Here is a 27603-nt window from a genome sequence, read left to right as displayed (position 1 = left end):
TTAATAAATGCCAAAAATGTATTTGATGGAATTCAAGAAACAGCTGTGTTTGACACTCAATATTCTACAATTACAACATAGCTAGCATAATAAATTAATAAATGATATCTATATGAACTAAATACTGACATCACACTTAAACAATAAGTACTAGCAGTGTTCCCTTTAAATTTAACCAAAGACAAGAATACAGCTATCACTTAATTATTTAACGGGGATCTTACATTTCTAGCCAGTTCATTTTGGCAGATGTTAATTTCCTTTTTTCTTGTGGTTTAATGACGTGTTAAGTAAGAAGAACTGTTTCCATTTATTCTACCACTTTTTAAAATTCCTTTACCTTGTTGTAGTTTGTTGTTATTTTTGTTGCTGGTCTGTACCCAATCTTGGGCATGAGTTCCATAAAATTATCACCTGCTTGTTAAAATACACTTTTATTTATCTCAAATATTCCTCTTTCAAGATTCATTGGGAGCCTCCGTTTTCCTCTTTATGATTTTGTATTTGTTTGGTCAACTATTGCCTGGAGCTGATATTTAGACCAGGAAGTGACTCATTATTCTCCCAAGTGGTTCCTGTGTCTCAGTTATTAATCTGCATCAGCTGGAGGCAAGTAGCATTCCCTACACCGTCCAGTCTTAACACATAATCAGGAACTTGGCATAGGAAGAGAGTGGTGGTGGTAGTTCTGGCCTGGCTGGCTATGAGGAACAAGCTGCTAATCGAATATAAACAAGTCACATGGCATTTTTAATTTGAGTAAGAATACAAGTCTATTTTAAAGTTGTTTGCCTGGCCACTGCCAGGCGTCTGTTAGCTACTGTGTTTGTGGATTCATTTCTCTTGCTCCCTGTTTCAGTTTTTCTCTCTCGTATTTCTAAACTAGAAATTTCCTGATCAGGTTTTAATATTTTGATATTCGCTATTTGATAGAGGATTGTAATTACACAATGACTAATGGAAAGACAAGATGACATCACAGCAGTTTTGGTGTTTTCTGGCTCCTTCTCAAGTTTTGCAATAGAACACTTGAGTATCCGGATGCTGCCTGTTCTCACAGTACGTTTTTCAGAGAGTATCTCATTCCAAGCTTGTATGAGATATAATTCATATCTCCCCAACAATTTAGAGCCCTGATAATTTTTTGGACATGAGGCATATTTATGCAGAACTCTCCTACATTAACTAGAAGGAGGGCTTTCAGACATGTGCTTTTGATCCTCCCTGCAGTACCATTTTATAAGTTCATAAATCAGGGATTCCATTCAGAATTTGTCTAGTGGTGCCCTAGCCACTTAAATTCAAAGCCTTGGCAAGATCAGAAATTGCCTAAAACTGATTCTTCCATTATTCATCAAGTATAATTTTGACAACAAAAGCCATTTCTAAGATACTGTTTTCATAAAATAACGAAATTCTCCGCAGTGGCTTCTCTGTATGTCTCTGCTGGGCCTCACTTCCCATCACTCTTGATCTTCCTTTCTCTAGATGCGCATTACACCCACCACTGTAGGTTTCAGAAAGAACAATCAAATAGGTGAAGGGCACTGAGATGGCATCATCTAACATCTTGGAGTTTCAACGTGAAAAACTCATCCTTGGTTTCTCTCCTTGAAGGAAAGCATTCCATTCAGTTCTGCAATTTGCTTGCCTGCCTTCTGACACTCTCCACATTTTGCCTAATCTCTAACTATATGACTATTGAATTTCTCCACTCCTTTTTGACCCTTTTCTGAAGGATGCTCAATAGGTTCTGGTAAAAGGAGTCCTGCTCTGGGCCCAGGGAATCTCTTACCTTAGGGTAATGCCAAAAGGCAAGGTTTATGTTCTGTCCTCTCCCAACTTCTGTTCTAGAAAATCTTATTGAATACAACCCCACACACTGAGTGGGTAATCAAAAGGAAGAAAATTAAAATCTCAGATAATCCCATGACTCAACAATGATAAACTTTGTTGATACTTTAGGGTCTGGTGTGACATGGTATGTTGTGGTGAGGTGTGGTATGGTAAGATATGTTATAGTATAATATGAGTAATACATGGGACATAATTATACTAAGCAATTATTCATTATATTAAATTCAGTTTTACCTAGGTGTCATGTATTTTTATTTGCTAAATCTGGCAACCCCATAATAGCTCTAATCCCAACAGGCTTGTTTTCCGTTACATATACCCTCACTAATAATCTCACATTTTCAGAAATTAAGAACCAGAAAAATAACATTTCAGTAATAATTTTGCTTAGGAAATAGACCACATTTTGCTAACCATGCACTGGGTAGAAAAATTATCTCCTTTATCGATTAGTAGTATGCTAATGAAGAAAACAAGAGTGATTTTAGTTTGCATTTTTATGTTACTGATTGAACGTTACAGCTTCAATATGTACTAACTAGTCGAGTGGTATATATCAATTATTTCAGGTGACTCTGAGAACTAAGTGATGAGAGAAGATTTTTATTTAAAAGTTAATAAAAGATAAACTTGCCAGACTAAATTCTTAAAAAGAGGAGATAGAGTAAATTCATGTGAAAAAGATATGATAATATCATTACTTTTTCTTCCTTAATGCTTGAAAAAATGAGAAATACAATTTCTGTAACCCTCTGCAAAGGAAAAAATGTTATTTTATCAATGATCATGGGGTTTCATTTTGGAGAAGGGGATTGGAGATTATTTAATTTTTAATTTTTTGACTTATTTTAAATGAGGAGCTCATCATGGACATGGTTTTTCTTATTTATGTTCACCATAATATTGTCAATAATGCATTCTTGAAACCTAGAAGTGATTTCAAGTGATAATGAGGACTGCACATAAGATATTTGTGACTTGTCAAACTCACAAGAAATACAAAGAATCGCACCTGAACTTCTGCCCTATCTAAATCAACTCACTGTCACTTTTTGACAGTATCATATTTCAGACAGTAACTTTATAAATTTGGGCACCTAGAGAAATTCCTTAACAAACTAAAACATTTTCAGGGTGACATTAATGATAGACATTTTTAGGTATCACATGCAGGCAAGAGTTGCAAAATGGGTTTGTACCACAAACTTTTCCAAGTTCTTGTAATTAGTATAACTATAGTAGATGGAAAATCATGCCATTAAGATTTCCTTCTCACCTGCAGACCTGTTTCCATCTATTCCTCATCACCAAAGACTAGGGTGGACGACAGTCATAACTAGTGGGCATTGGAGAGAGTATGCAACTACTCATTGGGTGTGTTTGGACAGTGACATGACATCAGGGCTCACAGGGGCCTGAAGGAAGATCTGCAATACTAATTAAGGGAAAAGCAATTCTCATTCATCTGGCTTGTTCTGATATCACTTCTTGGCAGTAAAAAGCTACTAAGATAATGTGCAAATCTGACAACTGGGAAGTCTCAGAGTTAAAATGGATACTTGATATCATCTCTCCTTTCTGATCATTGTTCACTGGTGCTATTTTGAATATTATTTTTGGTGTTGAAATGACTTTACATGATCAGAATCACTTAGGTACGGTCCACAATTACTATGACGTGGCAGCAATGAAAATCAGAATCAGTGCATGTTTCTAGTTGGTAGAGTCTTTAACTATGTTTAACCAACTGGCATGTTTTTATTCAAGGAGTTCCCTATCCTAAAAATACAATATTTTTAGCTCTTTTTTCTCAATACACCTCTCCTTTTAACTTCATCATATTGAAGGAGATCATCAAGAGATGTGACCTCCAGCTGACCCACAAGCTGGACCCAGGCAATCAGAGGCTCCTCACTCCCACCCCTATCCTTGGAATGTACATTCTACCCACTGTTCTCATAACCGGAGCTGTTTCAAGGATGCAACCTTGAAAGAGTAATGTGTTGTTGAAACCATCTGGACTGAATATGTGATTGAACCCCACTAAGGTCTCTATGTAAACTTTTAAGATTCTGGCAGGCAGGTGCAGAGATCCTGAGGCTGCCAAAGACAAGCTTTGTATGTAAGTTCCCTTGCTTGTTAAACCTACCACCTACCAATCTGGAGTCGTCTGCCTTTTTCTTCAGTCTTCCCTTGCCTTTCATGTACAGGGGCCAATTCGTGAACCAATAGCTATAACTGATAAGGAGCAAATTCCTATAGAAAAATGTATACATTTCTTGTCTGGGAACCAGTACTGTAGTACCGCTACTGTAGTAGTCAGTACTTAATACCAAAGTATTTAAGAATGCAGTGATTAAGTGAATACCATCTGGGTTCTGAGCTATGTGAGTCTGAATCCAAGTTTAATTGTTTACTATACCTTTGTGGCATTGAAGAAGTTATTTAAACTGCCTAAGCCTAAGTTCTGCATCTATGAAGTGGAAATAATATTAGTACCCATCTCATATGATAATATAAGTAAAGCACAATTCATGCATATGTAAATATTCAATAAATAATTGCTATTTTTGCATAAGTAATATTAACAAATTTAAGTTACATTATCATATAACTCACTATAGAAGTGTTATAATTATCACATTTCTTCCGGAGTTTTTTCCCCCTCACATATGACTAGCAAAAATATTGAGGCAGAAATTTTTTCCTTCATACATATTCTCCTATGGGCTGCCACTGTTAGCATAGGGATATAGGCAAATAAGAGATGGGAAGTGATGTCTTTATGTTAAACCTATATTTCCTAAGTAAGGTCAATACAGAAACGCACTTCCTATTTGTCTGGGTGAATCTTTCCCTTTCACAAGTGGAAAAACATTTTCACAGAGCCTCTAGGAGACTCTGATATGAGGGTATTAGTTTGTGAGAGAGAAAGTAATCTTTCCCTTCTTGTACACTTGGACTGAGAGCCATCAAAGTAAGTTATCACCTGTTCTCACATCCCTTGAAATCCTGATTAGTTCTCTAGCAAAAGTACTCTTTTCTGTTATGTTTCACCACCAGCTCCGGGAAACAGCATGCCTGCTTTTACATTGAAACTTCAGTGGTCGTGCTTTAAATAAACTTTTATCCTTGTATGGAGGAATGACTTACATGTACTGTAAAAACTTAGTTTTCTCTGCATAGATCCATAAATATTGCTTTAAAGTCCCTTTCAGGAATTCAGATTTTCTTATCATTGCTTTTATGCCTCTTTTCTCTTAAAATATTTAAATTTGAAAACAATACTCTTTTTTTCTAAACTCCCACCCCTTCTACCATTTCTCATGACTAAAGTCGCAAGAGAGAGAGATGAAGTCAAATTTGTAATGTGAACTATATATACCTGGAATCAGAAAACAAACCTTGTGAACAAAACATTTCAGAAAACAATGTACAAAGATGAGGAAAACACTGAATTTGAAATCAGAAGAATTATTTTTAGTTTCTTCAACTATTTATGAACTGTGTGACCTTGGACAGGTCACCAGGTCCCTCTGAATCTCAGTTTGCTTATCCACCAAGTGAGAGTCAGTACCTGCCTGCTCTGCCTCTTAGAGCTTCAAAGAAGAGAAAATAAGATAAGGTATAGAAGTATTATATAAATTCCACATCCCCATTCAAATATTTCTAATGGTACAGGATTAACTGTTCAGCTGCTCTTCAAAAACTTTTTAAATGTTGTGAAGAGTTTGCCGTCTTTTATAATCGGGGATCATCCATTGTCCTGCCATGTTGGAGGGCTTGGGGTTCACTACTGCCAGAACATCTTATACCACATAATTCTTTGAACATTAGGATATACTGATAAGAGAGGGATTATGCAAAAACATACTGACATTTTACCTAAAGGATTAATGAATAATTTTCCTTTATCCTATTTTTAAGAGAAAACTCTTAAAAAGTCACAATATTGACTAATATATTCCCCCTCATCTACATAATATAATATATTCTTCAAACTTTTTATTATCCGTGAGTGGCTATAAAATCTCAGCTGTCAAAGTGATTTTTTTCAGATTTATAACATCCATAAAAAATTTTGGTGTAAAAAATATTTTCTACTGAGCTAAAACTGTCCTAGCCTCGTGAGTGGTTTTTTTTTTTTTTTTTAAAGTGTTATTTTCCATAGCATAACATCCAGGTGTTAATTTAAACTTGCATTCTGAAAAGGAAAATATCCATTGGTATTGCTGATTTTTTTCTTTTTAGTTTTGATTTTTTTATACTAACTAGAATTTAACACCTAACATAACAGTATGGATTAAATGACCCCAGAACTCCATTCTTTCTGGGCCTAGAATTAGAAATTTCTTTGCATTCACGAACATTAATTGCTAGCATACTTTAAATATACACATAAACATCTCTGAAATGTTTAAAAAGGAAATTTTAGAAAACAGTGAGTCATACCTGGATTTGACTAACTTAAAAGTAACATAGTTAACTTGGGTAAGTTGAAATAGAATATACTAGCTCATATCAATAATATAACTATCTTGCCTTGTAATCATATATGTTAAACCTGCTTCCTCTCCTCAAATTCTTTTTTTTTATTTTATTAAATTTTTTATTTTAATTCCAGTATAGTTAACATACAGTGTTATATTAGTCTCTAGGTGTAAAATGTCATGATTCAACAATTCTATACATTACTTGGAGCTCATCATGAAAAGTAGACTCCTCAAATCCTTTTAGAAAAATTTATCTCAAAGTTGGGGTATTAACCAGATGCCAGCCCCATTTGAAATAAGAAGAAAGATGGAAGTTGCCTTAGGATAGCATTTCCCAAAATGAATTCCGCAAAAGTAGGCCCTCAAGATGTTCTTTTTATTTTTTATCTATTTTTTTTAAGATTTTATTTATTTATGAGAGCTCATGCGTGTGTGAGCAGAGGGAGGGAGGGACAGACAAGCAGACTCCCTGCTGAGCAGAGAGACAGACATAGGGCTTGATCCCAGGACCCTGGAATCATGACCTGAGCTAAAGGCAGACGTTTAACTGACTGAGCCACCAAAGCACCCCTCAGGATGTTCTTTTTAAAAAAGTCTTTGTTGCAGGAAGGGGATTCTATGGTCAAATAAGTTTGTAAAATATTGTATACCATATCTTCCTCTTAGATATTTGCAACATGCATTAGTATGTTCAACAGTTTCAGTAGTCCTATAGTCAAGCATGTCACAAGCTTATTTGATCAGAGAAAAATTTTTTTAATATATTAACTCTTTAAATTCTGTAGAACATACAATTTAGAACTGTCAATTTCCATCTTGAAGGAAACTGTGGTACTAAAAGGAAAGGAAAAAGAATAGTAGCAGAGACCTAGATTTTTATCATATGTTTTAACCTACACTGCACACTTTCGCATGATGGTATATGGATGAGGAATTTGAAAAAGAAATTTTTAGAGAGATCTATTTCTCTGCTTGTAGTAAATTAAGTTATTGGTCCTAATTCTTCACCCCCAACCCCCCCCCCCCAACTTCATAGCATTATCTATCCTCACCCCAGCCATGGTATCAGCCCTTGATGTTGGGCTTGACCATGTGACTCGCTTTGGCCAATAGAAAGCAGGGTTTTCAATGTGTTTGCCTAGTTCTCTTACCCACTTCTACTACTGCTTTTTCTGTGATGCAACAGGTCTCAAATAGTTGCTGTTACAAATCCTAGTTAACCTGGAATTAACTATCATCTTAGAGCCACGCCTATCTGAATATACCCTGGTTTGGCCAACCTTAGTCAACCTACAGATGTGTGGACAAGAAATAACTGCATACTCTTGTATGCCAGTGAATTTTGGGGTGGTTTGTTTTACAGTGTTTTCATGGCAGTTGCTGACTCATGTACTGCTCCATTGGAGTTTGCTCCAAAATGATTAATACTGTCATGTCAGTGATAACTGAAAGAGAACATGGGAGTGAAATCAAGTGATATATTTTAAGGCATTGAATTTGTGGATTTGGGGGTTTTTAATTTCCTTAATTCTTAAGTTCTTGAAAACTATGTCCTGTCAAAAGCATGCAATTTTTAAATATCTCACTTGTTTCATATGGTTATCCCAACATTTCCAAGGAAAACATACCCTCTCAGACTGCCCACTTTCCCCACTTAACCCAAATCAGGTAATGAAAAGCATTTAACTAACATGAATATAAACTGGAAAAGAAATCTGCAGTTTATATATTAAGACCAATGGTCCCACAAAATCTAATTATTATCACATGTTTTCACAATATTAGTTTTAATTTTATTGCTATTCAGCAAAGGAGATGAAAGAGTAGACCAAATACTAGAGAATTGGTAATTCTGGCTTGACAACCATGGGCCCACCAGACTCTCACTCCTACCTACCTAGGCCTTCATCGCTGGGCTGCAGACAAAGACCCCTGTGATCTTGACAAGAACTGTGCTCCTTTTCTCCCCATCGCACCTCTACCATCTGTTCTTTTTCTTGTTTGTATGCACCCCATCTAGTCCTTCTTCTCTCCATTTCTACATGTTCTAGCCTCCTCTGCTTCTTGAATTAGTCAACTTTCTGTCTATAAAATGGGTGATGGTAGGAGTGAAGTGATTCATGTCTCTTACCTGATTGCTCAATAAATGTTGACTTGTCCCTCTTTTTTCCTGCCTGTCCTCCCTATCCTACTATTTGCTTAATGGCAATCCAGTGAGATACAGACATAAATATAGATATATGTCACACAGATATATGAATATGAATGAAGTAGTCATGAATAAAACAACAGTGTTAATTAAGTTAAGCTTTTGGGATTCACAGTGATCCTTCTAGGATCTGATTGTGACTAACATTAATGGCCAGCTGAGGAGCATACTACCTAAGAACACAGGACTTAGGTGGGACAGCAGATCTGAATTTGAATTATAACCCTAGAACTTACTCTCTGATAAGTTAGTACCCTACCTTAAACGCAATTTTCTCATCTGAAAATTGGGAGTAATAATATTTAATAAGATACCATGTATAAAGGATAACATTTGATAGGACACTATGTAGAAGGAGCTTAGGACAATGCTAAATGCATAGCCAGCACTCAATAAATGCTAGCTATTATAATTATTGTACAAGAGCTGAATTTATATGTAATAATATATTAATTTTATAATAAAAATAACTACCTTAAAACAAGCATGTTATTAACATTATCTTCATTTTAAAATCATACCTTTATGAGCAGAAATGCAGGGGCAAGAAGGAAGGAAGATTTATTGTATTAATTCATTTCGCTCCTACCATGTTTCTGCTCTGCCTTAAACATCAAATAGCTGGAGTTTAGGGGTATTCCTGAAAAAAAATCTGAAGGTTAATGTGTATCATCTACATGCTCCAGAGCATAAGCATATTGCCGGCTGGTCAGATCAAGGTGAAACACAGTGGAATAAACCTATGATGGCCACACCTCTATTTTAAGGCTACCTGGGAGTGGGGGCTACTAAAGCATAGCTATTTTAACAAATAAGAGTAGGAGTGATTAATTACTTTTTGCTGTCATTCAACAACTTGTCACCCAGGGAGTAACCTCATTTCTCCAATTCCCATAAATTTAATAGAGGTCACATAGTGGCCTACTTGGCTGAAAAGCATTGCTCCTGAAACCCTGATGGTTCTTTAAAGTCTGCTGATGTGTGAACATAATTCTCTGCATCTCTTAGCCCCACACAGTCTGTCTCTCCTAGGGAGACACTTTAGTAGATCTATGTGGCACCAACTGGAAAGTTAGAAGTGATGAGCTCTCTGATTCATTCCTCTTTCATGTAACAAGATGATACAAAATTTAAAACCAATGGGTGTTATTCTGCAGTGTAGAGCTTCTTTCCACTCTGTTGAAGGAGTATAAAAGATATTTATTGAAATTTAAAACTATTAGTAATGAGACCCTTGCAATGAACATCTAGTTTGGAATCTAAATAGAAATTTTAAAGATCTCATTTAAAAATTTGCAGGTCAAGATGGTGGTTAGCTCTTGTCCTTTGGGAGATTCTCTGTGCTATTTCATCTCCTAATTCCACTATTAGTACCTCTCTTTATATATACATAAATGTTAATCCCTTTAACATTTGGGAAATGGAAATTGACAAGCAGTGATTTAGTTCATCTTGAGATATGAAGTTGATGAGAAGTGGTGAAAGAGCAGTGAACTCTGGAGGTTAAATTTTGTTTGTTTTGTTTTGTTTTCCCTTCCAATTCTCCTGGCAAAGACAGTTCTACGTGTAAGTTCTAACAGCACTGCAGTGAACTACAGGGACAACCAAGAAGAAACCACCAACCAACCTCAAGCAAACATTTGACTTGGACGAGTCTCTTATACAAAGACAGGCTTTTGGGAAGATGCTACATGGCAGGAAAAAAAGGGAGGCATTAAACTCAGGTGGAATGCAGAAAATGTATTTTCCAAAAGAAAACCACTGGGAGTTGTAATGAGACAGTCTACCGAATGTCTAACAGAGGTACTAAACTAGGTAGTAAAACTTTTTAAAAAAAGTGAATAGCGGGGCTCAGTCAGTTAAGCATCTGCCTTCAGCTTAGGTCATGATCTCAGGGTGCTGGAATCGAGCCCTGCGTCAGGCTCCCGGCTCAGTGGGGAGTCTGCTGCTCCCTCTCCCTCTGCCCCTCTCTCTGCTCATGCTCTCTGTCTCTCTCAAATAAATAAAATCTTTTTAAAAAGTGAATAGAATAATTTAGGACCATGAGCCTGATGTAGAGGAAAGAGAACTTTATATTTAAAGAAGTCAATTCTAGCCTCTGTACTAACTAGGGCAAATCACTAGACCTCTTTTAGCAAAGGTTTTAATACCTGTCAAATGGAGCAAATTATTTTATCTACTGCATGGAGATACTAAGAAGTCAAATGTAATTATATACTTGAAAACGTTTTAGAAATTATCAAAATTCATTAGTAATGGAGTCTTTAATATCTTTTATATTTTTAGAGATTGTCCACATTTCTGATTTGATTTTGTAAATTATTCTTTACTTATTGCTTCTGGCTTAAAATTCATTTTGCAATTTAATTTTTAGTTCTTTATAATTTTATATCCTCTAATTCCCTAATCTCACTTTTTTAAAATAACCATAGAAAACTACCTCTTCAAATCATCTTTCATATTTTGGTTAGAAGGAATATCTTCAGGATTCAGTGTTGGGCTTTCCGCTTTCTCTATCTTTGGCTCCATTCTTTCTAGATAGGCTTCATTCTCAGATAGACATTTATCCCATGTAGCAAAAAAGGATCCCTTAACACTGCTCCTGCAATTAAAACATCTGTATCTTGAAAAGCGCTACTACATGGGGTAGATGCATTCTCTGGAGCAGTTAAAATGTGTATAATGGGGAAAGAAATGCAGAACATGCCAAAACACCAGGCTTCCATGACTGAGCTCATAGAAATTAACAAGAAAAATAGTTAAAACATAGAAGACAAATGATAAAGGATCTAGGCAGAGAATCCATCAATAATGAAATAATGAATGACTACCAAATATGCAAAAAAGTTTTAGTCTTACAATTAACTAAGGAAAGTAAGCAGTAAAGTTTCAAAAAATACTAATAAGCCATATTAAATAGCTGTTGGCAAAGAGATGGAAATAAAAGCTATGATTTTTTTCCTGAGTGAAACACAGAAGCATACAACAAACTTACATATAGAAAAAACTAAAATAACTGAGTTATGTATTTAAACATGTTAGTAAAAGAACTGCAGAGAAAAAAAAAAAACCCTAAGGAAAGCAAGAGAGAAAAAATAGCCAAGATAAAAACCAAAATCAATGAATTAGAAAGCAGAATAGGAAAATTAACAAATTAATCTAAGAGTTTGTTCTTTTCAGGAAAAACAATAGTCAAACCTCTAGCAATTCTAGTTAAGAAATAAAGAAAACAAAACTACAAAAGTCCTGAAAGTGAGAAAGGGAATAACATAACTAATAACACAGGCATTTAAAATGTTCTAAGAGGGGCGCCTGGGTGGCACAGCAGTTAAGCGTCTGCCTTAGGTTCAGGGCGTGATCCTGGCGTTATGGGATCGAGCCCCACATCAGGCTCCTCCACTATGAGCCTGCTTCTTCCTCTCCCACTACCCCTGCTTGTGTTCCCTCTCTCGCTGGCTGTCTCTATCTCTGTCAAATAAATAAATAAATAAAAATCTTTAAAAAAAATAAATAAAAAATAAAATGTTCTAAGAATATGATGTTCTTCACTGTAAATGACAGATTTTAAAATCTGAGTGAAACTAAAAATTTCCTAGGAAAATATAAATTAATAGAATAGATGCAAAACATTGAAAACCCGAACAGAACAATAATCGAATAAGAAAAAAAGTGAAAGGAACTAGGTTCAAATTTTTTTCAACTATTTATTTCAAAATGTTCCACAGTATTGAAAAAGATCAGAATCTTTCCAGTTTGTTTTATAAAGCTGACATAAGCCTGAAACCAAAACGTGATAAATGTAACTCAAAATAAATTACGTATTTAGAAAAAAAGTCAAATTATATATTTACTAAAGGAAAATAAGTCAGTAAGAATTAAAACAGCACAATTTAAAAATGAATAAAATTTATGAACAAACAGTATATACACATGGCCAATAAGCATAAGAGGTTGAGCTAATAATCAAATTAAGGGAAGGTGCCATTTTTGCCCATCTGATTCACAAAGAATAAGTAGATTAAAACATTGCTAATACCTAGTGTGGGTGAGGGTAAAGAGAAACAAGAATTTCAATATTTTGTTTAGTTAAAGTGTAAAACTTTTCTGTAGCAGCACTTTCATAAAGTATGCTCTAAAATGTGTTTTTTTGGATTGTGATGTATACTCCTGACTCAGCAATTTCACTATGTGAGAAAACCTTATGACATATAAAATATAACATTTTGGAAATAATCAAATGTGTGGGCAAAAATGTATATACAAGGCTGTTCAATGTACATTATTTATGACACTGAGAACTTGTAATGTCACTAGAGAAATTTGTCACTGAAGAAAACATTAAATGGGGATCAAGTAAAATTATGCCACCATCTAAAAAAAATGGTATACATCTATATTTATTATGTCTATTATATATTCAAAGAAACAATCAAAAATGCAGGTTACATAGTAGTATGGATAATGAATAATATAATTTTTGTAAATTGAAGGATAAAGACATGATATAGATAGATAATAGATAATGATAGATAGATGATTGATAGATGATAGATAGATAGATGATAGATGAATAGATAAATCCACACCAATATCTAACAGTAATCATTTTTAAAATAATAGAACTGTTTGTTTTTTCTCTTTATAACTTCTTAATTATCTAAATTTCTAACAGTTTAGTAGAGTTCTTTTCCCTGTCTGTGGTGAACAACCAGTTTTGTTTCATTTTGTTTTTCTCCCAGTTGTGGATTGATACTTTGTTAAATACAGTAAAAATGAATTACTAGGAAAAAATGGAGTAAAAATAAAACAAAAATACAAAACCTAAATTTTTATTATGAGATTCAACAGAAACATTTCTCTGCTGAACTGCTAAAAAGGTTTCTGAATATTTACTCTTTCTTTCCTATTTCATCATAAATCAGTATTTCATGGAATGACATTGTATAGCACTAGTCTAGTGATTAAAGCACAGACTCTGTGGCCAGACATCAAGGTAAAAATCCTAGTTGCTAACTCTCTGAACTTCAGTTTCTTCATCTGTGAAATGAGTTCTGTGAACTGAATGTTTGTGTCCACCCCCCTCTCCCACAAATTCATATGTTGAAGCCTAATCCTCAATGTGATGGTATTAGGGGGTGAGCCTTTGAGAGGCGATTAGGTCATGAGGATACAGCCCTCATGAATGAGATTAGTGTCCTTATAAAAGAGACACCAGTGAGCTCTCTGGCTGTCTGTCTTTCTGTCATGTGACGTTACAATGAGAAGTCATCAGCTACAGTCTGAAAGAGGGCCTCACCAGAACTCGGCCACACTGGCACCCTGATCTTGAACTTCCCAGTTTTTAGAACTGTGAGAGACAACTGTTTCATTTTTAGACCACCCAAATCTATGGTATTTTTGTTATAGAATCCTGAAGTAACACAATGGACATGAAAATAATGCTTCATATTGTAATTATTAAATGGAGTAATAGATGAAAAACACCTAGAACATTGCTTGTAACTATTTAAGCACTATTTAAATTCTTTCATTTGTTATTACTAGTATTGCTTTTGTTAAAAGAAATAGAGTTTAATAATAAGCAAAATAAAGCCAATGATATGGCAATCAATCTTGAGATTCTCCTAGAATGTAGAGGTGAAAAAAATCAGAAAACCTAAAGAGCAGAGATATAAGAGGCAACTTAAGAATTACTTTCTTAAGGAAGAAAACACAACAGTTGGAAAAGACCGATAATCAAAAACATAACTGAAGAAAAGTTTTATAAGTTAAAAAAAAAAAAAAACCTAAGTCTGGAGACACAAAGAACGTACCTCTTTCCAGGTAAAGTAGATGAGAATAGAACACATCTGAATTCATGATAGCAATAATTTTGAATTATAAGAAGATAGAAAAATATACTACAGGCTTGAGGAAAAGGAAGAAATTTCAATACAGCAAGTTTTTAAAAATTATGTCTGGTTTCATTAAAAAAAAAGTGCTATGTTTTTTCTTCTCTACCTGCTAAATACAAGAATGTAAATGGAGAACTATGTATTTGCAGAGAAATGGTTGTGTGTCAAGAAATGTATATTCAGCCATGTTAATTTGCATGTGTAATGTTAACAAAAATACATTCTCAGCTATGCACTAGCTCAGAAAACTTACTCTTCACATAACCCCTCTTGAAAATTTACTTGGAACTAACAAACTGAAAGATGATTAAGAAAAAATAAACAATGAAATCATCATACAAAAGAACTTACCAACTTCCTTCTATGATTCCCTCTATCACTCAACACAACCCTCATTTCATGGCAAATGTCTATAATTTGACACAGAAAAACCCTATGGAAAAGTCCCTCAGATATAATTTATCATCTCATCCAAAACTCCAGTTAAACATGATTACAATTGTTCTAAAAAGAAGGCAGGGAAGGAAAAAATGAAAGATACCTAAATACTAATAAGGTAATTTTTAAATTAAACTTCACTTTGAGATAATTATAGATTTATATGAAGTTGTAAGAAATAATGTGGAGATCCCATGCATTCTTTATGCAGTTTCTCCCAATATTAAGGTCCTGCAAAATATTATAGTACAGTATTACCACCAGAATATTAGAACTGATACAATCTACCCGTCTTAAGGCTTCTCTGGTTTTACTTGTACTCATGTGTGTGCTGTGTGTGTGTATTTAGTTCTGTGCAATTTTAAGATCTGTAGATGCATGTATTCACCTAAGACATGGAGCAGTTCTATCACTACAAGGATTCCTTCCTATTGGCCTTTTATAACCACAACACCCATCCCATCGCTAACCACTAATCTCTCACAATCACTAATCTGTTGTCTTTTCCTATAATTTTGTCATATAATAATGCTGTATGTAACCTTTTGGGGTTGGCTTTTTTCACTCAGCATAATTCTCTAGAGATTCATTTAAGTCGTTGTATGTATCACTCTTTTTTTTCCTTCATATTGCCAAGTAGTATCCATTCATCCATCAGTATCTCATAGTATGGTGTACCGCAGTTTGTTTACTCATTCACCCATTGAAGGACATCTAGATCGCTTCCAGTTTGGGGCTGTCATGAATTAAGTTCTATAAACATTCATGAATGAATTTCTGTGTGAACACTGATTTTTCTAGGATAAGTGACCAGGAGTATAATTGTTGGGCTGTATAGTAGTTGCATGTTTAGTTTATTAAGAAATTGCCATATTATTTTGTCCAATGGCTGTACCATTTTACATTTCTATCATCAGTGTATGAGTGATCTCATTTCTTGGCTCTCTCAACTTTGGTATCATTACTATTTTTTTTTATTTTAGCCATTCTGTAGTCATAACTTACAGTTTTAATTTGCATTTCTCTGACTGATGATGGTAAATAATAAACTGTCGAACACCTTTTATGTGTTTATTTGCATCTGTATGTCCTTTTTGGTGAACTGTCTGTTCGTGTCTTTTGCCCACTTTCAAATTGGATTGTTTATTTCCTTTTTTCTTTTCTCCTGATGAGTTTCAATTCCATTATGACCAGAAAATGTACATTCTGAATGATTTCTGTGTTTTCAATTTGTTGATGTTTGTTTTATGCTCCACAATATAGTCTATATAGGTGATTTATACATGGGTGTTTGGGAAAAATATGTATTCTGCTGTTGTTAGGTGGAGTATTTTATATATATATGTCAATTAACATCCTGTTGGTTGATTGTGTTTTTCAGATCTTCTATGTCTTTGGTGATTTTCTTTCTAGTATTTTTATTATTTGCTTAGAGGGGGATATTGAAATACCCAACTGTATTTGTCACGAGTATATTTTACTACATTTTGGTTTAACTGATAACATATAAAAAAGAAGCAATGCTTATGAAAAAAGATGCAAAAATTATATACGATATATAATTTGTTATGATATAAAAACATGAAATTATAGAAAGAAATATGTGAAAACAAATTTTTTTCACTGTATTTTTTTATTATTGAGGTACAATTGACATACAATATTATAGCAGTTTCAGGTGATGTGATGATTTCAGGTAATGTAATGATTTGATATTTTTATATATTGTAAAATGATCACCACAGTAAGTCTAGTTAATATCGATCACCAGACATAGTTACAGAATTTTTTTTCTTGTGATAACTTTTAAGATTTAATTTTTTCACAACTTTCATATATGCAATATAGTATTACTAACTATTGTCACTATGGTGTACATTACACCTCTGTGACTTATTTCTTTTATAACCGGAAGTTTGTACCTTTTGATTGCCTTTACCCATTCCCCCACCTCCTACCTTCTGCCTCTAGCAACCACCAATCTGTTCTCTGTATTTATGACCTTGGTTTTGGTTATTTTTATTGTTTGTTTTTTGTGATATTGTGATTTTGAGATTCCACGTGTTAAGTGAGATCATACAATTTTTGTCTTTGTCTGCCTGATTTATTTCGCTTAGCATAATGCCCTCGAGGTTTATCCTTGTTATCAAAAATGGCAAGATTTCACTCTTTTTTATAGCTTTCATTTTAAACTTTCAGCTTTTCATCATTGAGTATGATGTTAGCTGTAGGCTTGTCATATAGAGCCTTTGTTATGTTGAGATACATTTTCTCCATGTTCATTTTGTTGAGTTTTGATCATATACAGATGTTGAATTTTGTCAAATGCCTTTTCTGCATCTATTAAGATGATTAGATGATTTTTAATCCTTCATTTTATTAATGTGGTGTATCACAATGATTACATATGTTGAACCACCTTTGCATCCCTGGAATAAATCCCACTTGATTAAAAAATACATGGTGTATGATCCTTTTAATATATTATTGAATTTTGTTTGCTAATATTTTGTTGAGGATCTTTACACTTGTAATTAGCAGGGATATTAGAAATGCATCACAAATTAATGGCAATTACACATTATGATATGGTTATGGGTAAGTTATTCTCTATCTTTAGATTTTTTTTGTGATTCCAAAAACAATATAAAAATACTGAAAATTACTTATTGGATGGATGACGTATAATCTTATTTGTAGATATTTGATAAATAAAATACTGCCACATTTTTCAAGTTTATCATTCCTCCCTAGATCTTCAGGAATCACTCAAAATTATGTTTCAGAAATACAGTGGGCAAGCACTCATCATACAATATCCTATTAACAATATTAGTCTTGCTAATGATGATCTTAATTTAAAAAAGAATACATGGTTGCATTTTTTAAGAACAGGACCCCCAAAATAATATTTAATGTTGGTTATTTCTGCTGTTAGTGGGCTTTATGTTATTTTTATCTGTGTTTTTAAACTATCCTTGAAATTTCTTTATGACACTATTTCTGAAAATGGTTTTGGTATTTATCTCTTAAAAGACACTTGAGATACTTTAGAAAAAATATTTTATAATGCCAAAGTATTATTATCTTGTTTTCAGAAAACTATCAAATATATATATTTAAATTTGAGCCTGTGATTCTAATTTACATCTGAAACTTTTTATATTGAAACATTTTATACTGAAATTTTATACTGAAACTTTTTATATTGAAACTTTTTATACTGAAATTTTAATATTTAGTGTCTCATCAAAACAACAGCTATACCCATAAGAGTCTTCACTGTATTTTCCCTTAAATAATACGCTTTTAATTTGTCCATGCTTCATTCAAAAATATTTTAGTCTTCCTTTGGAAATAAAAATTAACACCTAATATTAATTTTTCCCCGTTCAAAGTCTCCTCACTGATATATTATCAGGTAGTTTAAAAGTTTTTATTCCATTATGTTCGGAACTAATTTCACCAAAGACTTACATGTATAGTTTTAGGCAAAAATAAGTTGAACAGTCACCCTTCCTACATTCAAACTCGTACCACCTTAAAGTCCTTTATTTTCTAGAGAATTAACTTCTGTACAAATGTCTGCATGGAAATTTAAAAATTCAGTAAAATATCTGGAATTTTTAAGCAATACTGATAGCATTGTTTTGTCTACACTTATCTATAATTCTACCTTTAATTTCAGTATACTTGATAACAATTTGCCTTACTGCAAGCTTATTTCAAAGATGTTTGAAGATTGATCATTTTCATTCCTTTCCTAGCCTTCAATCTTATAGAAGTAGAGAATACTGTAGTCTTAGAAGATCAGGCATTTATTCTTCACTTTCCTTCAGTGTTTGTGGAAAAAGCCTTTAATATTATTAAGTCTGAAGGTCTGCTTCCTCTTGCCATGTAAGATCTGAATGTCCTCATGGAGGTTATTCCCTGACTACTTTATGAATGGCCCACCCGTTCATCCCACAAAAAGTTTGCCTGAGAAAGGAGGCTTATCTGCTCCATCACATCAGAGAGGAACACAACAGGAAGGGACAAAGTTTGCATACAATGTGTGTCTTGTTTGCATCTTTTTTATTTGTGTAAGATTTTATGTGAGTTCAGGAGGTTTGGGTATTTGAGACCTGAAAAAAAGGTTGATTTCATTTTGAAGATTAAATTAATCAAGAAGGTCTAGAATTTTAATGACTTGATATACTAACAAATAAAACTACACAATTTTTACTCGTTTTATTTTCTACTGATTTGGGCTTTATAAAGAGCTGTGCTATTCACAAATATTTTTTTCTGAAAAATTGCCTATTTGGGTATTTCTGGGTTCTATAAGATCAGATTGCTAGAAGAGGGTGGATGCTGATGTTGTCCCAATCTGCTATGTTCAAACTACAGGGCTTTTTTTTGCTTTTTTTTACAGATTTTATTTTATTTATTTGAGAGCAAGAGCAGGAGCTGGGAGGAGCAGCAGAGGGAGAGAGAGAGAGAGAAGCAGGCTACCCACTGATCAGGAAGCCAGATGCAGGCTTGATCCCAGGACCCTGGGATCATGACCTGAGCTGAAGGCAGATGCTTAACCCACTGAGCCACCCAGGCGCACCACTACAGTGCTTTCTTAAATTATATTTCAAGATCTTTTTACAGCCACCTTGACATTTGTGAGGGTCAGACTCAGGAATAGTTACTAAATCAGTGTTAAATGTTTTGTCTCTTTTATTAACAATTAATCAGGTAATCTTTATAAAACATCCAAACTTAGCATTGACTGAGGTCATCCACAAATAGTCTTTCCTTTTTTCCCCAAAATAATTGAGAAAAGAGTTCTATATACTGAGAATCCTTTTAAGAACATGAATAAAATTTGACTATTTTCTAAAAGATAATTTGAGAGGAAAGACCCTTATGTTTGATTATGTATATATAGCTGTTATAGGAAAAGGGATAATAGCTCATATGTCTAAAGAGCTCTTAAATTAATAAGAGATTAGCACGTCAGTGGAAATAGGCAAGGAATAAAAAACAGGAATTTGCACAGAGCTAAACCTAGCCAAAATTCATTTTAAAAAGATCTATCTAATGCAAATTAAAGTATAAAGGCAGTATTTTTTTCTAGCAATTAGTATTAGATTCAATAAATATTTATTGACCAAATAAATGAAGCAACATTTTTCACCTATCAAATTAGAAAAGATTTTTAAATGATATGAATTCTCACAATTGACATGATATCCAAGCAAAAGATAATATTATCAGGTAACTACCAATTCAAACTATGATATTTTAAACATCTAGATTCTAGATTTTATTTTATCTTACAGATTTTGGATAAAATTAAGAAGAGAAATACATTTTAGAACAGAATATGACCATTCTCAAATGAATTTCACTTTAAAAAATAATTGACAATAATGTTAATGTAAATGGCAAGCCAATCTCAACTTAATCTATAAAAGAAAAATTAGTTTAAACTATATCATTTAAACAGTGTTTAGAATGTAACAAATTTTACCTTAAGGTATATATAAATAGGTATTAATTCCAAATATTACTATCTCCAGTGAGAAAATTTTCTCCAATATATGGTCAGATGGAGATAGAAAAGAGCAAAAAAGTAGATATTCTGAATAAGATCACTAAACAGAAAGCGGGGTTTCATCTTCCCCATCAGCCTTAATTCCAAGGAACAGTAGAAAACTCTGAGGGAAAATAAAGTGCTGATCTACCCTTGTCGTATTATTGACACTTCTTAATGTTTGGGGTTCTAAAAAATTAATTATTTTCTTCATCTGCAGTTTATCTATGGTGCCCAGAAACCATTGACTTCCTGGAATTTTTATTAAGAATTCCACATTCTTGCCATGTTTTTCCGATACTGTGGCCTCTGCCAATAAATTCTAATAAATTTTCACTTCTATTCTTTCAATAACATCTTAGAGAATATGATTCAGACTCAAATTAATCACCGATCATGTTAATGGTTCCTAGGAGTTTACTTCCGATACCCCTTATTATATTAAATCAAACTTGATAGTGTGCTAGATCATTGCTCAGCTGGGTTTTCATAAAAGCACTGGTATTTAATATGATTTATACCTGGTTTTCTCTTAATATCTTTGCTTATTGTATGCTTTATTTTTAAAACAGACATTCTTAGCAAATGGCACCCCCTTAAAATATATCATGCTTTTAAAGTATTTTACAGGAAGCATTTTACAGTAAAATGTGTTACTTATTTTATATGATAGTCACAAAATAGTGAATGGAACAATTTATTTAATTTATAATCAAAATATTAATATTTAACTTGTAGTTTAGAAAAAGTATGTGTACATGTGTATGTTTTGCTTATATAAAAGATCAATTATATGCCAAGATTATTAGGAAATTTAAAGTTGTTTTTTTTTTTTAAGCTTTGCAGCAAAGGGGCAGCTCTGGGAAAACCATTTGAAGCATCTGCTGAAGATATAGCAAGTGTGGCAAGTTTCATTGAGACAAAGCTTGTTACATGCTATCTACGCATGAGAAAACCCGACCTTGCCCTGAATCACGCACACAGGTAAAATGAAGTATTAATAACTGTAAGTAAATACTGTTCATGCAAGCAGAGGGCACTATGTGAGCTTGTTTGATCAACTTCCATTTCATTTAAATTTAAAGGCAAAACAAGAAAACATTTCTTTACCACTTGATTTATGTTAAGCTAGACAGTCACAGAGAGCATAAAGGGCGTCTCAAAACCTAATGCAAGGAACAGACACATAAACAATTACTCAAATGCAGGGTAAAATAAAAAGGCAGATAACTGGAGTAGCAAATTATTACAGTAAGAGAGGAGAGAGTGAATAAAGTAAGTAAGGTATGAGAAGGATTTCCAAACCAAAAATGCACAAGATATAGAGAATGGCAGAAGGAAATTTGAACTGGAAACCATAAGCAAAGACTTTGAGAGTTCATGGCTTATTTGGTGATAGGATAGCTGATTCACAGGATACTATGCGCTGTCCAAAGATGTGAAACACTTATCATTGTTCTTAAGGATTTCTTTTCGAAAATTCTATCCTTCTTCAGAAGCATCATTATGTTATCTTGTGGCTTCCTACAATCCCCAAGGTTACCCAGACCTCTTTTTCTTCTATAAACATATACCTCTCATATGTCCTGTTTCCTAAAGGCCTTGCTCTTGCCATGGGTAATATTCAGTTTAATCTACAGCAAAGATAAAGTGATTATGTTATGCCTTTCGAATAACTTTTTCCTTAGAGTTATAATGCCTCCTCCCCTCCCCACCTAACTTTGAACAATTTACCTAGAACTTTTTGTCTTGTCTATTCTCTGATCTCAGACATCCTGTACTTCTTTTGGATACAAATAACAAAACTAAAATCAACATGAATACGCAACAGCTGCCTTGTTAATAACCACTAGGAAACATAGCTATCCATATACTAAGACCCATCTTGTGAGTGGGAGATCTGCCAACGTGGTAAACATCATTTGCAGCTCCACATCCACGAGGATATAAAAGATCTACCCAAGATTCTTCACATTCATAAGAAGACCTCAAGTTTGTAGGCTTAAGCTTGACATCAAGGACCTGCAGACAGCAAAATCACTTCGAAATTCATAAGATAAACTGCTTGAAAGAAATTTTCCTGCTTAAGTAAACTACAGAACCTAAAGGCCTCTTTGACACACACACACACACACACACACACACACACACACACACATCAACCCTATACTTTCTGGAAACATTTTATGCAGTTATAGTTTCCAAACCCAGTATCGGGACAGTCTGTCAAATAATTTTGTTCCATTTCTACGTGAAAAGACCAATATTGGAAATATAACATTTATTTCTGTATGTCAAAATATTGGAATTTCTGGGCTACTTGGGTGACTTGTGCTCACAGGGAGACAAATATTTGAAGTTGGAACTGATCCAGAAAATTTATAGGTGTATGTAAACAAAAATAAATTGAGATGCACTGAAAGTAATTATTTATCACCTTCCCATGATTTTCACCACACAAAAAAAGCGTCACCAATATGGCCTACATCTTAAGGAAAATATCTCCTGGATATCAGAATGGTTTGATGGATTTTTAAATCATTTTTAATAATAAAAGAATTCTCAATGGCATGGTCATGTCAAAACTCAATTCAGTGCTATAAAAATAAGAATGAACGTAAATAAAAAATTCAACTGCAATCCAAATATAAGAAACAATAAAATGTTACAGGTGCTGAGAATGCAAAGATAAACTTCAATAGGTTCTTGATTTAGATTTAACAACTTTTGTCTGCAAGCTAAGAGCACTCTTTCAATACTTGAAAATGGCTGAGAGGAGCATATATATTGGTGAATAGTAAAATGATCTTACATATTACACTTGGATTAACTTTTATCTCTTTTTTCTATTGGAAAATAGTTTTTGCTTCTGTTTCTAAGTTGAACATTAAGTAAGAAATGCAACTCAATAGAGGTTAAACAGTCAATTCATACAATTAATAATGCACCAAGTGAAATAAATCATTTTCCTGGGCTTGTCATACTGCAGAAGTCTGTGCCTATGATTCTAATATTAAAGTGTTTTTAAGGATCTCAGATTTTAAAAGAGTCTGATATAAAATCAATAAATATATTTCTCAAAATAAATTAATTAGAATTCTCAATTTATAAATAGCTTACAACCATTAGTTATACAATGAATGCAGAATTTTGCTTTTGTATTATTACCACTTTGTGATGGTTGCTACTAATCATGAATCAAAATTAAAATATTCCTTTTTTGCATTTATTTGCATTTGCTAAGCATTCTTTCTTTAATTTTATGTAAATGTGAAGTCTGCTGCATATCTTTAGGAGATTTGTTAGCGCAAAAATTAGCTTAAAAATCATCTGTAGTTTTGCTTCTGATAAAAATAAGTGCATATTATGTCATGTACAAGACTACAAGAGCCATAACTTTATGGTTTTAAGTTCAACAAAGATACATTTTGAAATTAATCAGGTGTGTATGGTTACTTAAAATATGATAATAAATGATATAAAGTCTCTAGAAACTACTATTAACAATTGTTTTTCTTCATAACATGTCCAAAGTGGCAGATATACATATCATGTTTTGTTTTGTTTTGTTTTGTTGCTTCAACCGAAAGCTATGCCTAGGTTCATCAGTCAAACATATCATCTCTTGGTTACCTCATCAGACTAGTGCCATTGTTTATCAGGAAATGCTTTGAATATTCCTAAGATTGATTTCTAGTTATTGCTATCTTATCAAGAATATAAATCCTGCCATAACTCTTTTTCTATCTTATAATTTATTTTGATGTATACAATTGTAAAAATTTTAATGGTGCATATCACTTTTTTGCATGTTTCTCATCTGTAGATTCTTGTTTTTGTTGCAGAATTTGATGCCACAAGGTAGAAGGCAAGATGAAATCTAAAATACCAAATATGTAGAAAAGATCCTATTTTCAAAATTGTTTTATAATGGTGGCATGTACATTCATTCATTCATTCAACAAATATTTATTGAATGCCTACTAAAACCCTGTGCTATGCAGTGGGGAAGCAGTTGTAAACAGGAAATGTATTATACCCATTAAGAGAAATGTCAAATTGTAAAAAACAAATAAATATTAATAAATACATGAGAAAAAAGAATGTGATAAATGCTATGAAGGAAATAAACATAATTTCATGTTGCAGAGGCAGTATAGTATATTGAATCCGAGCACAGTCTGGACTCTGACTGTCTAGGCTTAAATTCTGACTCCCCCACTCATTAGTTAGCCAGCATTTAATTTTCTATAATATTGGGTTATAATTATAGTACCTACTTCTCAAATATTATTTCACAAAGTTTTGTGAAAATTAAATCCAAACCCATGAATTTTTCATTCCACCTATAGCAGAGTTACTGATATTGGATCTTTCTATGGAAAAAAATAAAACTGGACAAAATACATGAGGCAACTGTTTTCAGGCATTGGACAATGGTCACAGCAGGACTATGATCCTTGAGAGAAGGGAAATACATATGGTGAGCCCCACAATTTTCTCAGTTTTTCGCTGGCCAATGTGAAGAGTGAGACTCCACGTAGCAGAGATTGCCTGCTACAGGACTATGTGCCAAATGGAAATATGAGAGGACCTGCAGTGATGGGATGTGTTAGAGTGATAGTGTGAAAAGGCCTCACTGAGTACCTCAGGCATTCAGTTGAGACCCCAGAAAGGCCATGCTTTAAGAGTAAAGACCATGACCTCTAGAAAGGGCCACACCTTAGAATTAAGCCAAATGAGATCTGCCCTAACAAAGACTAAAGCCAAATATGACAAGAACAAGAGTATATACTATTTGATTGTTTGATAAGGAAAATAAAACAAAAAAAAAATCAACAAGTTTACAGGGATGATGTCATAATCCCGACTCCTTACAAAGTTTCAACCAAAATGTGTCTCATAAAATTAAAAATTAATACATGTGCAGAGAAGTAGGTAAATAAGACTCATACTTAAGAAAATAAACAAGTCATAGAAACAGACTCCAAGGTGACTCATAATTGGAATTGGTAGAGAAAGATTTTCAAGAAGCTATGAAAAATAGGTCCAAGGCCCTTAAGATAAAGATCGTAATAATAACTAAAGAGATGAGAATCTCAACAGAAAAATAGAAACTAAGAAAAGAACCCAATCGAGATTTTAGCATTGATTAAAAAAATATCTGAAATTTTGAAATGTACTGATTGACCTTAACATTAGTTTGGAGACTGCTAAAGATTGAAGATGAATTTATAAAAATTATCCAATGTGAGAATGGGAAGAAGAGAGATTTCAAAAAATTAACCAATGCTTCAGTGACCTGACCTCAGGGACAGTAGCAGGAAATCTAGCATACATGTAATTGAAGTCTCAAAGGGAAAGGAAAGAGAGAATAGGACATTAAAATAATTACTGAAAAATTTCCAAATTTGATTTAAAAAAACAGGGATATCCAGTTAGCTCCAACTAGGATAGAAACAAAAAGAATTACATCTGTGAACATCATAATCAAACTCTTGAAAACCCAACATGGAGAGAAATATTAAAAGCAGCCAAAGGAAAACAATACATACAAGGGAACAATGATATAAATAAGAGGTGACTTTTAATCAGAAATAATGGAGGCTGGGGTGCCTGGGTAGCTCAGTTGGTTAAGCGTCTGCCTTCAGCTCAGGTCATAATCCCAGGGTCCTGGGATCAAACCCCTGTTGGTTCCCTGCTCTGTGGGGAGCCTGCTTCTCCTTCCCCCCTACCCTTCCCCCTACTTGTGCACTCTCTCTCTATCTCTCTGTCTCTCTCTCTCAAATAAACAAATAGAAATCTTAAAAAAAAAAAAAAGAAAGAATGGAAGTGAAAATACAATGGGATAACTTTAACTGATAAAAGATACATTATAAATAATAGTAAGATTACATATTTTGATGTGAAATATTTGACTAGAATACCACAAGGCCTGTGGGAGGGAGCACAAATGGAATTTTACGACTAATATTTTTATATGAGATAGTACAATATTAACTCTAAATAGTCTATGTTAAATTAGGGATGCATATTATAATCCCTAGAGTAAAACTTAAAAGATAGAAGAAGTACAACTAGAAAGCTAATAGTGAACTTAAAATTATATACTAAAGATTTACTTAACTAAAAATAAGTCAGAAAGGTGAAAGAGAGGAACAAATAATGGATGGAACACTGGAAGATAATAGCGAGATGGTAGAATTGAACGAAACTCTATTAATAATTACATTAAATGTACATTGACTAAACATTCCAATTAAAAGGCAAATATTGCCAATCTGGCTTAAATCACAATATTCAACTATATGCTCTTTACAAAAAGATACAGATTGAGATTAAAAGGGGGGAAAACTGACTGTTTTTATGTCAGGCTCAGGTATGTTAATATCAGACAAGGCAGAACATAATGAATATTACCAGAGATAAAAATAAAACTCAATGAAATTCTGAAAATGTGAAATCTGACAGGGTTTGTTCCCTAACCAAATGGAATATGGTTAATGGAATTATGTCAGAAATGATGAATAGTAAGATATCTAGCAAATCTCTCTAAGTACTTGGAAATTAAATATTTAAATGACCCATGTGTCAAAATATAAGAAAATAAAATAACCAAAGCATGGATTTGAATCTCTACTTTATCACTTCCTAGCTTTGACTTCCACAAGAAATTTAACTTCCCTTTTCATCAGTTTTCTCCTTTTTAAATCTAAGTAAACTGTTTAAAGTCCTCCCTGAATCCAAAATATATCAGATTTGTATTTTATTTCAATTCCACTGCCAATAACAAATTCAGATTATTTTCAGTGATATTTATAAATACCAATAAACTCTACATATGCATAGAAAAGACTATTATTTTTAAGATACATTTTTGAACCCATCAGAAACTCAGTAGACAATTTGAAAACTTATATGAAAATACAACTTTTAAGGTGTCATATCCACAACTTTGAAGATAATTAAAATGTTCAGTGGTAATATAAGCTTAAAACGTTACAGACATTTAGAGACAGAGGAAGATGGTAGTGGGGTGAGAGGATCCTAGACTTGTCTCCTCACATAAACACCACTAGATAACTATCAAATCATCCTATATACCCCCAAAATTGACCTGAAGACTGACAGAACAAACTCTACAAC

At 33.3% G+C, this 27603-nt stretch overlaps 1 protein-coding gene across 1 annotated transcript in view; it reads left to right on the top strand.

The window, feature by feature from the left end:
• The window catches only part of SPATA16 (spermatogenesis associated 16), a 224322-nt gene that overhangs the window by 36232 nt on the left and 160487 nt on the right, over window positions 1–27603 (top strand). The window contains 1 exon segment of the mRNA XM_048215147.1: window positions 21296–21441. Coding sequence (XP_048071104.1) covers window positions 21296–21441 — 146 coding nt within the window.

This window comes from Ursus arctos, unplaced genomic scaffold (genome assembly GCF_023065955.2).
Source record: "Ursus arctos isolate Adak ecotype North America unplaced genomic scaffold, UrsArc2.0 scaffold_4, whole genome shotgun sequence".
Taxonomy (NCBI): Eukaryota; Metazoa; Chordata; class Mammalia; order Carnivora; family Ursidae; genus Ursus; species Ursus arctos.
Note: the sequence above shows the minus strand (reverse complement) of the source record. Positions and strands in the feature narration are given on the sequence as shown.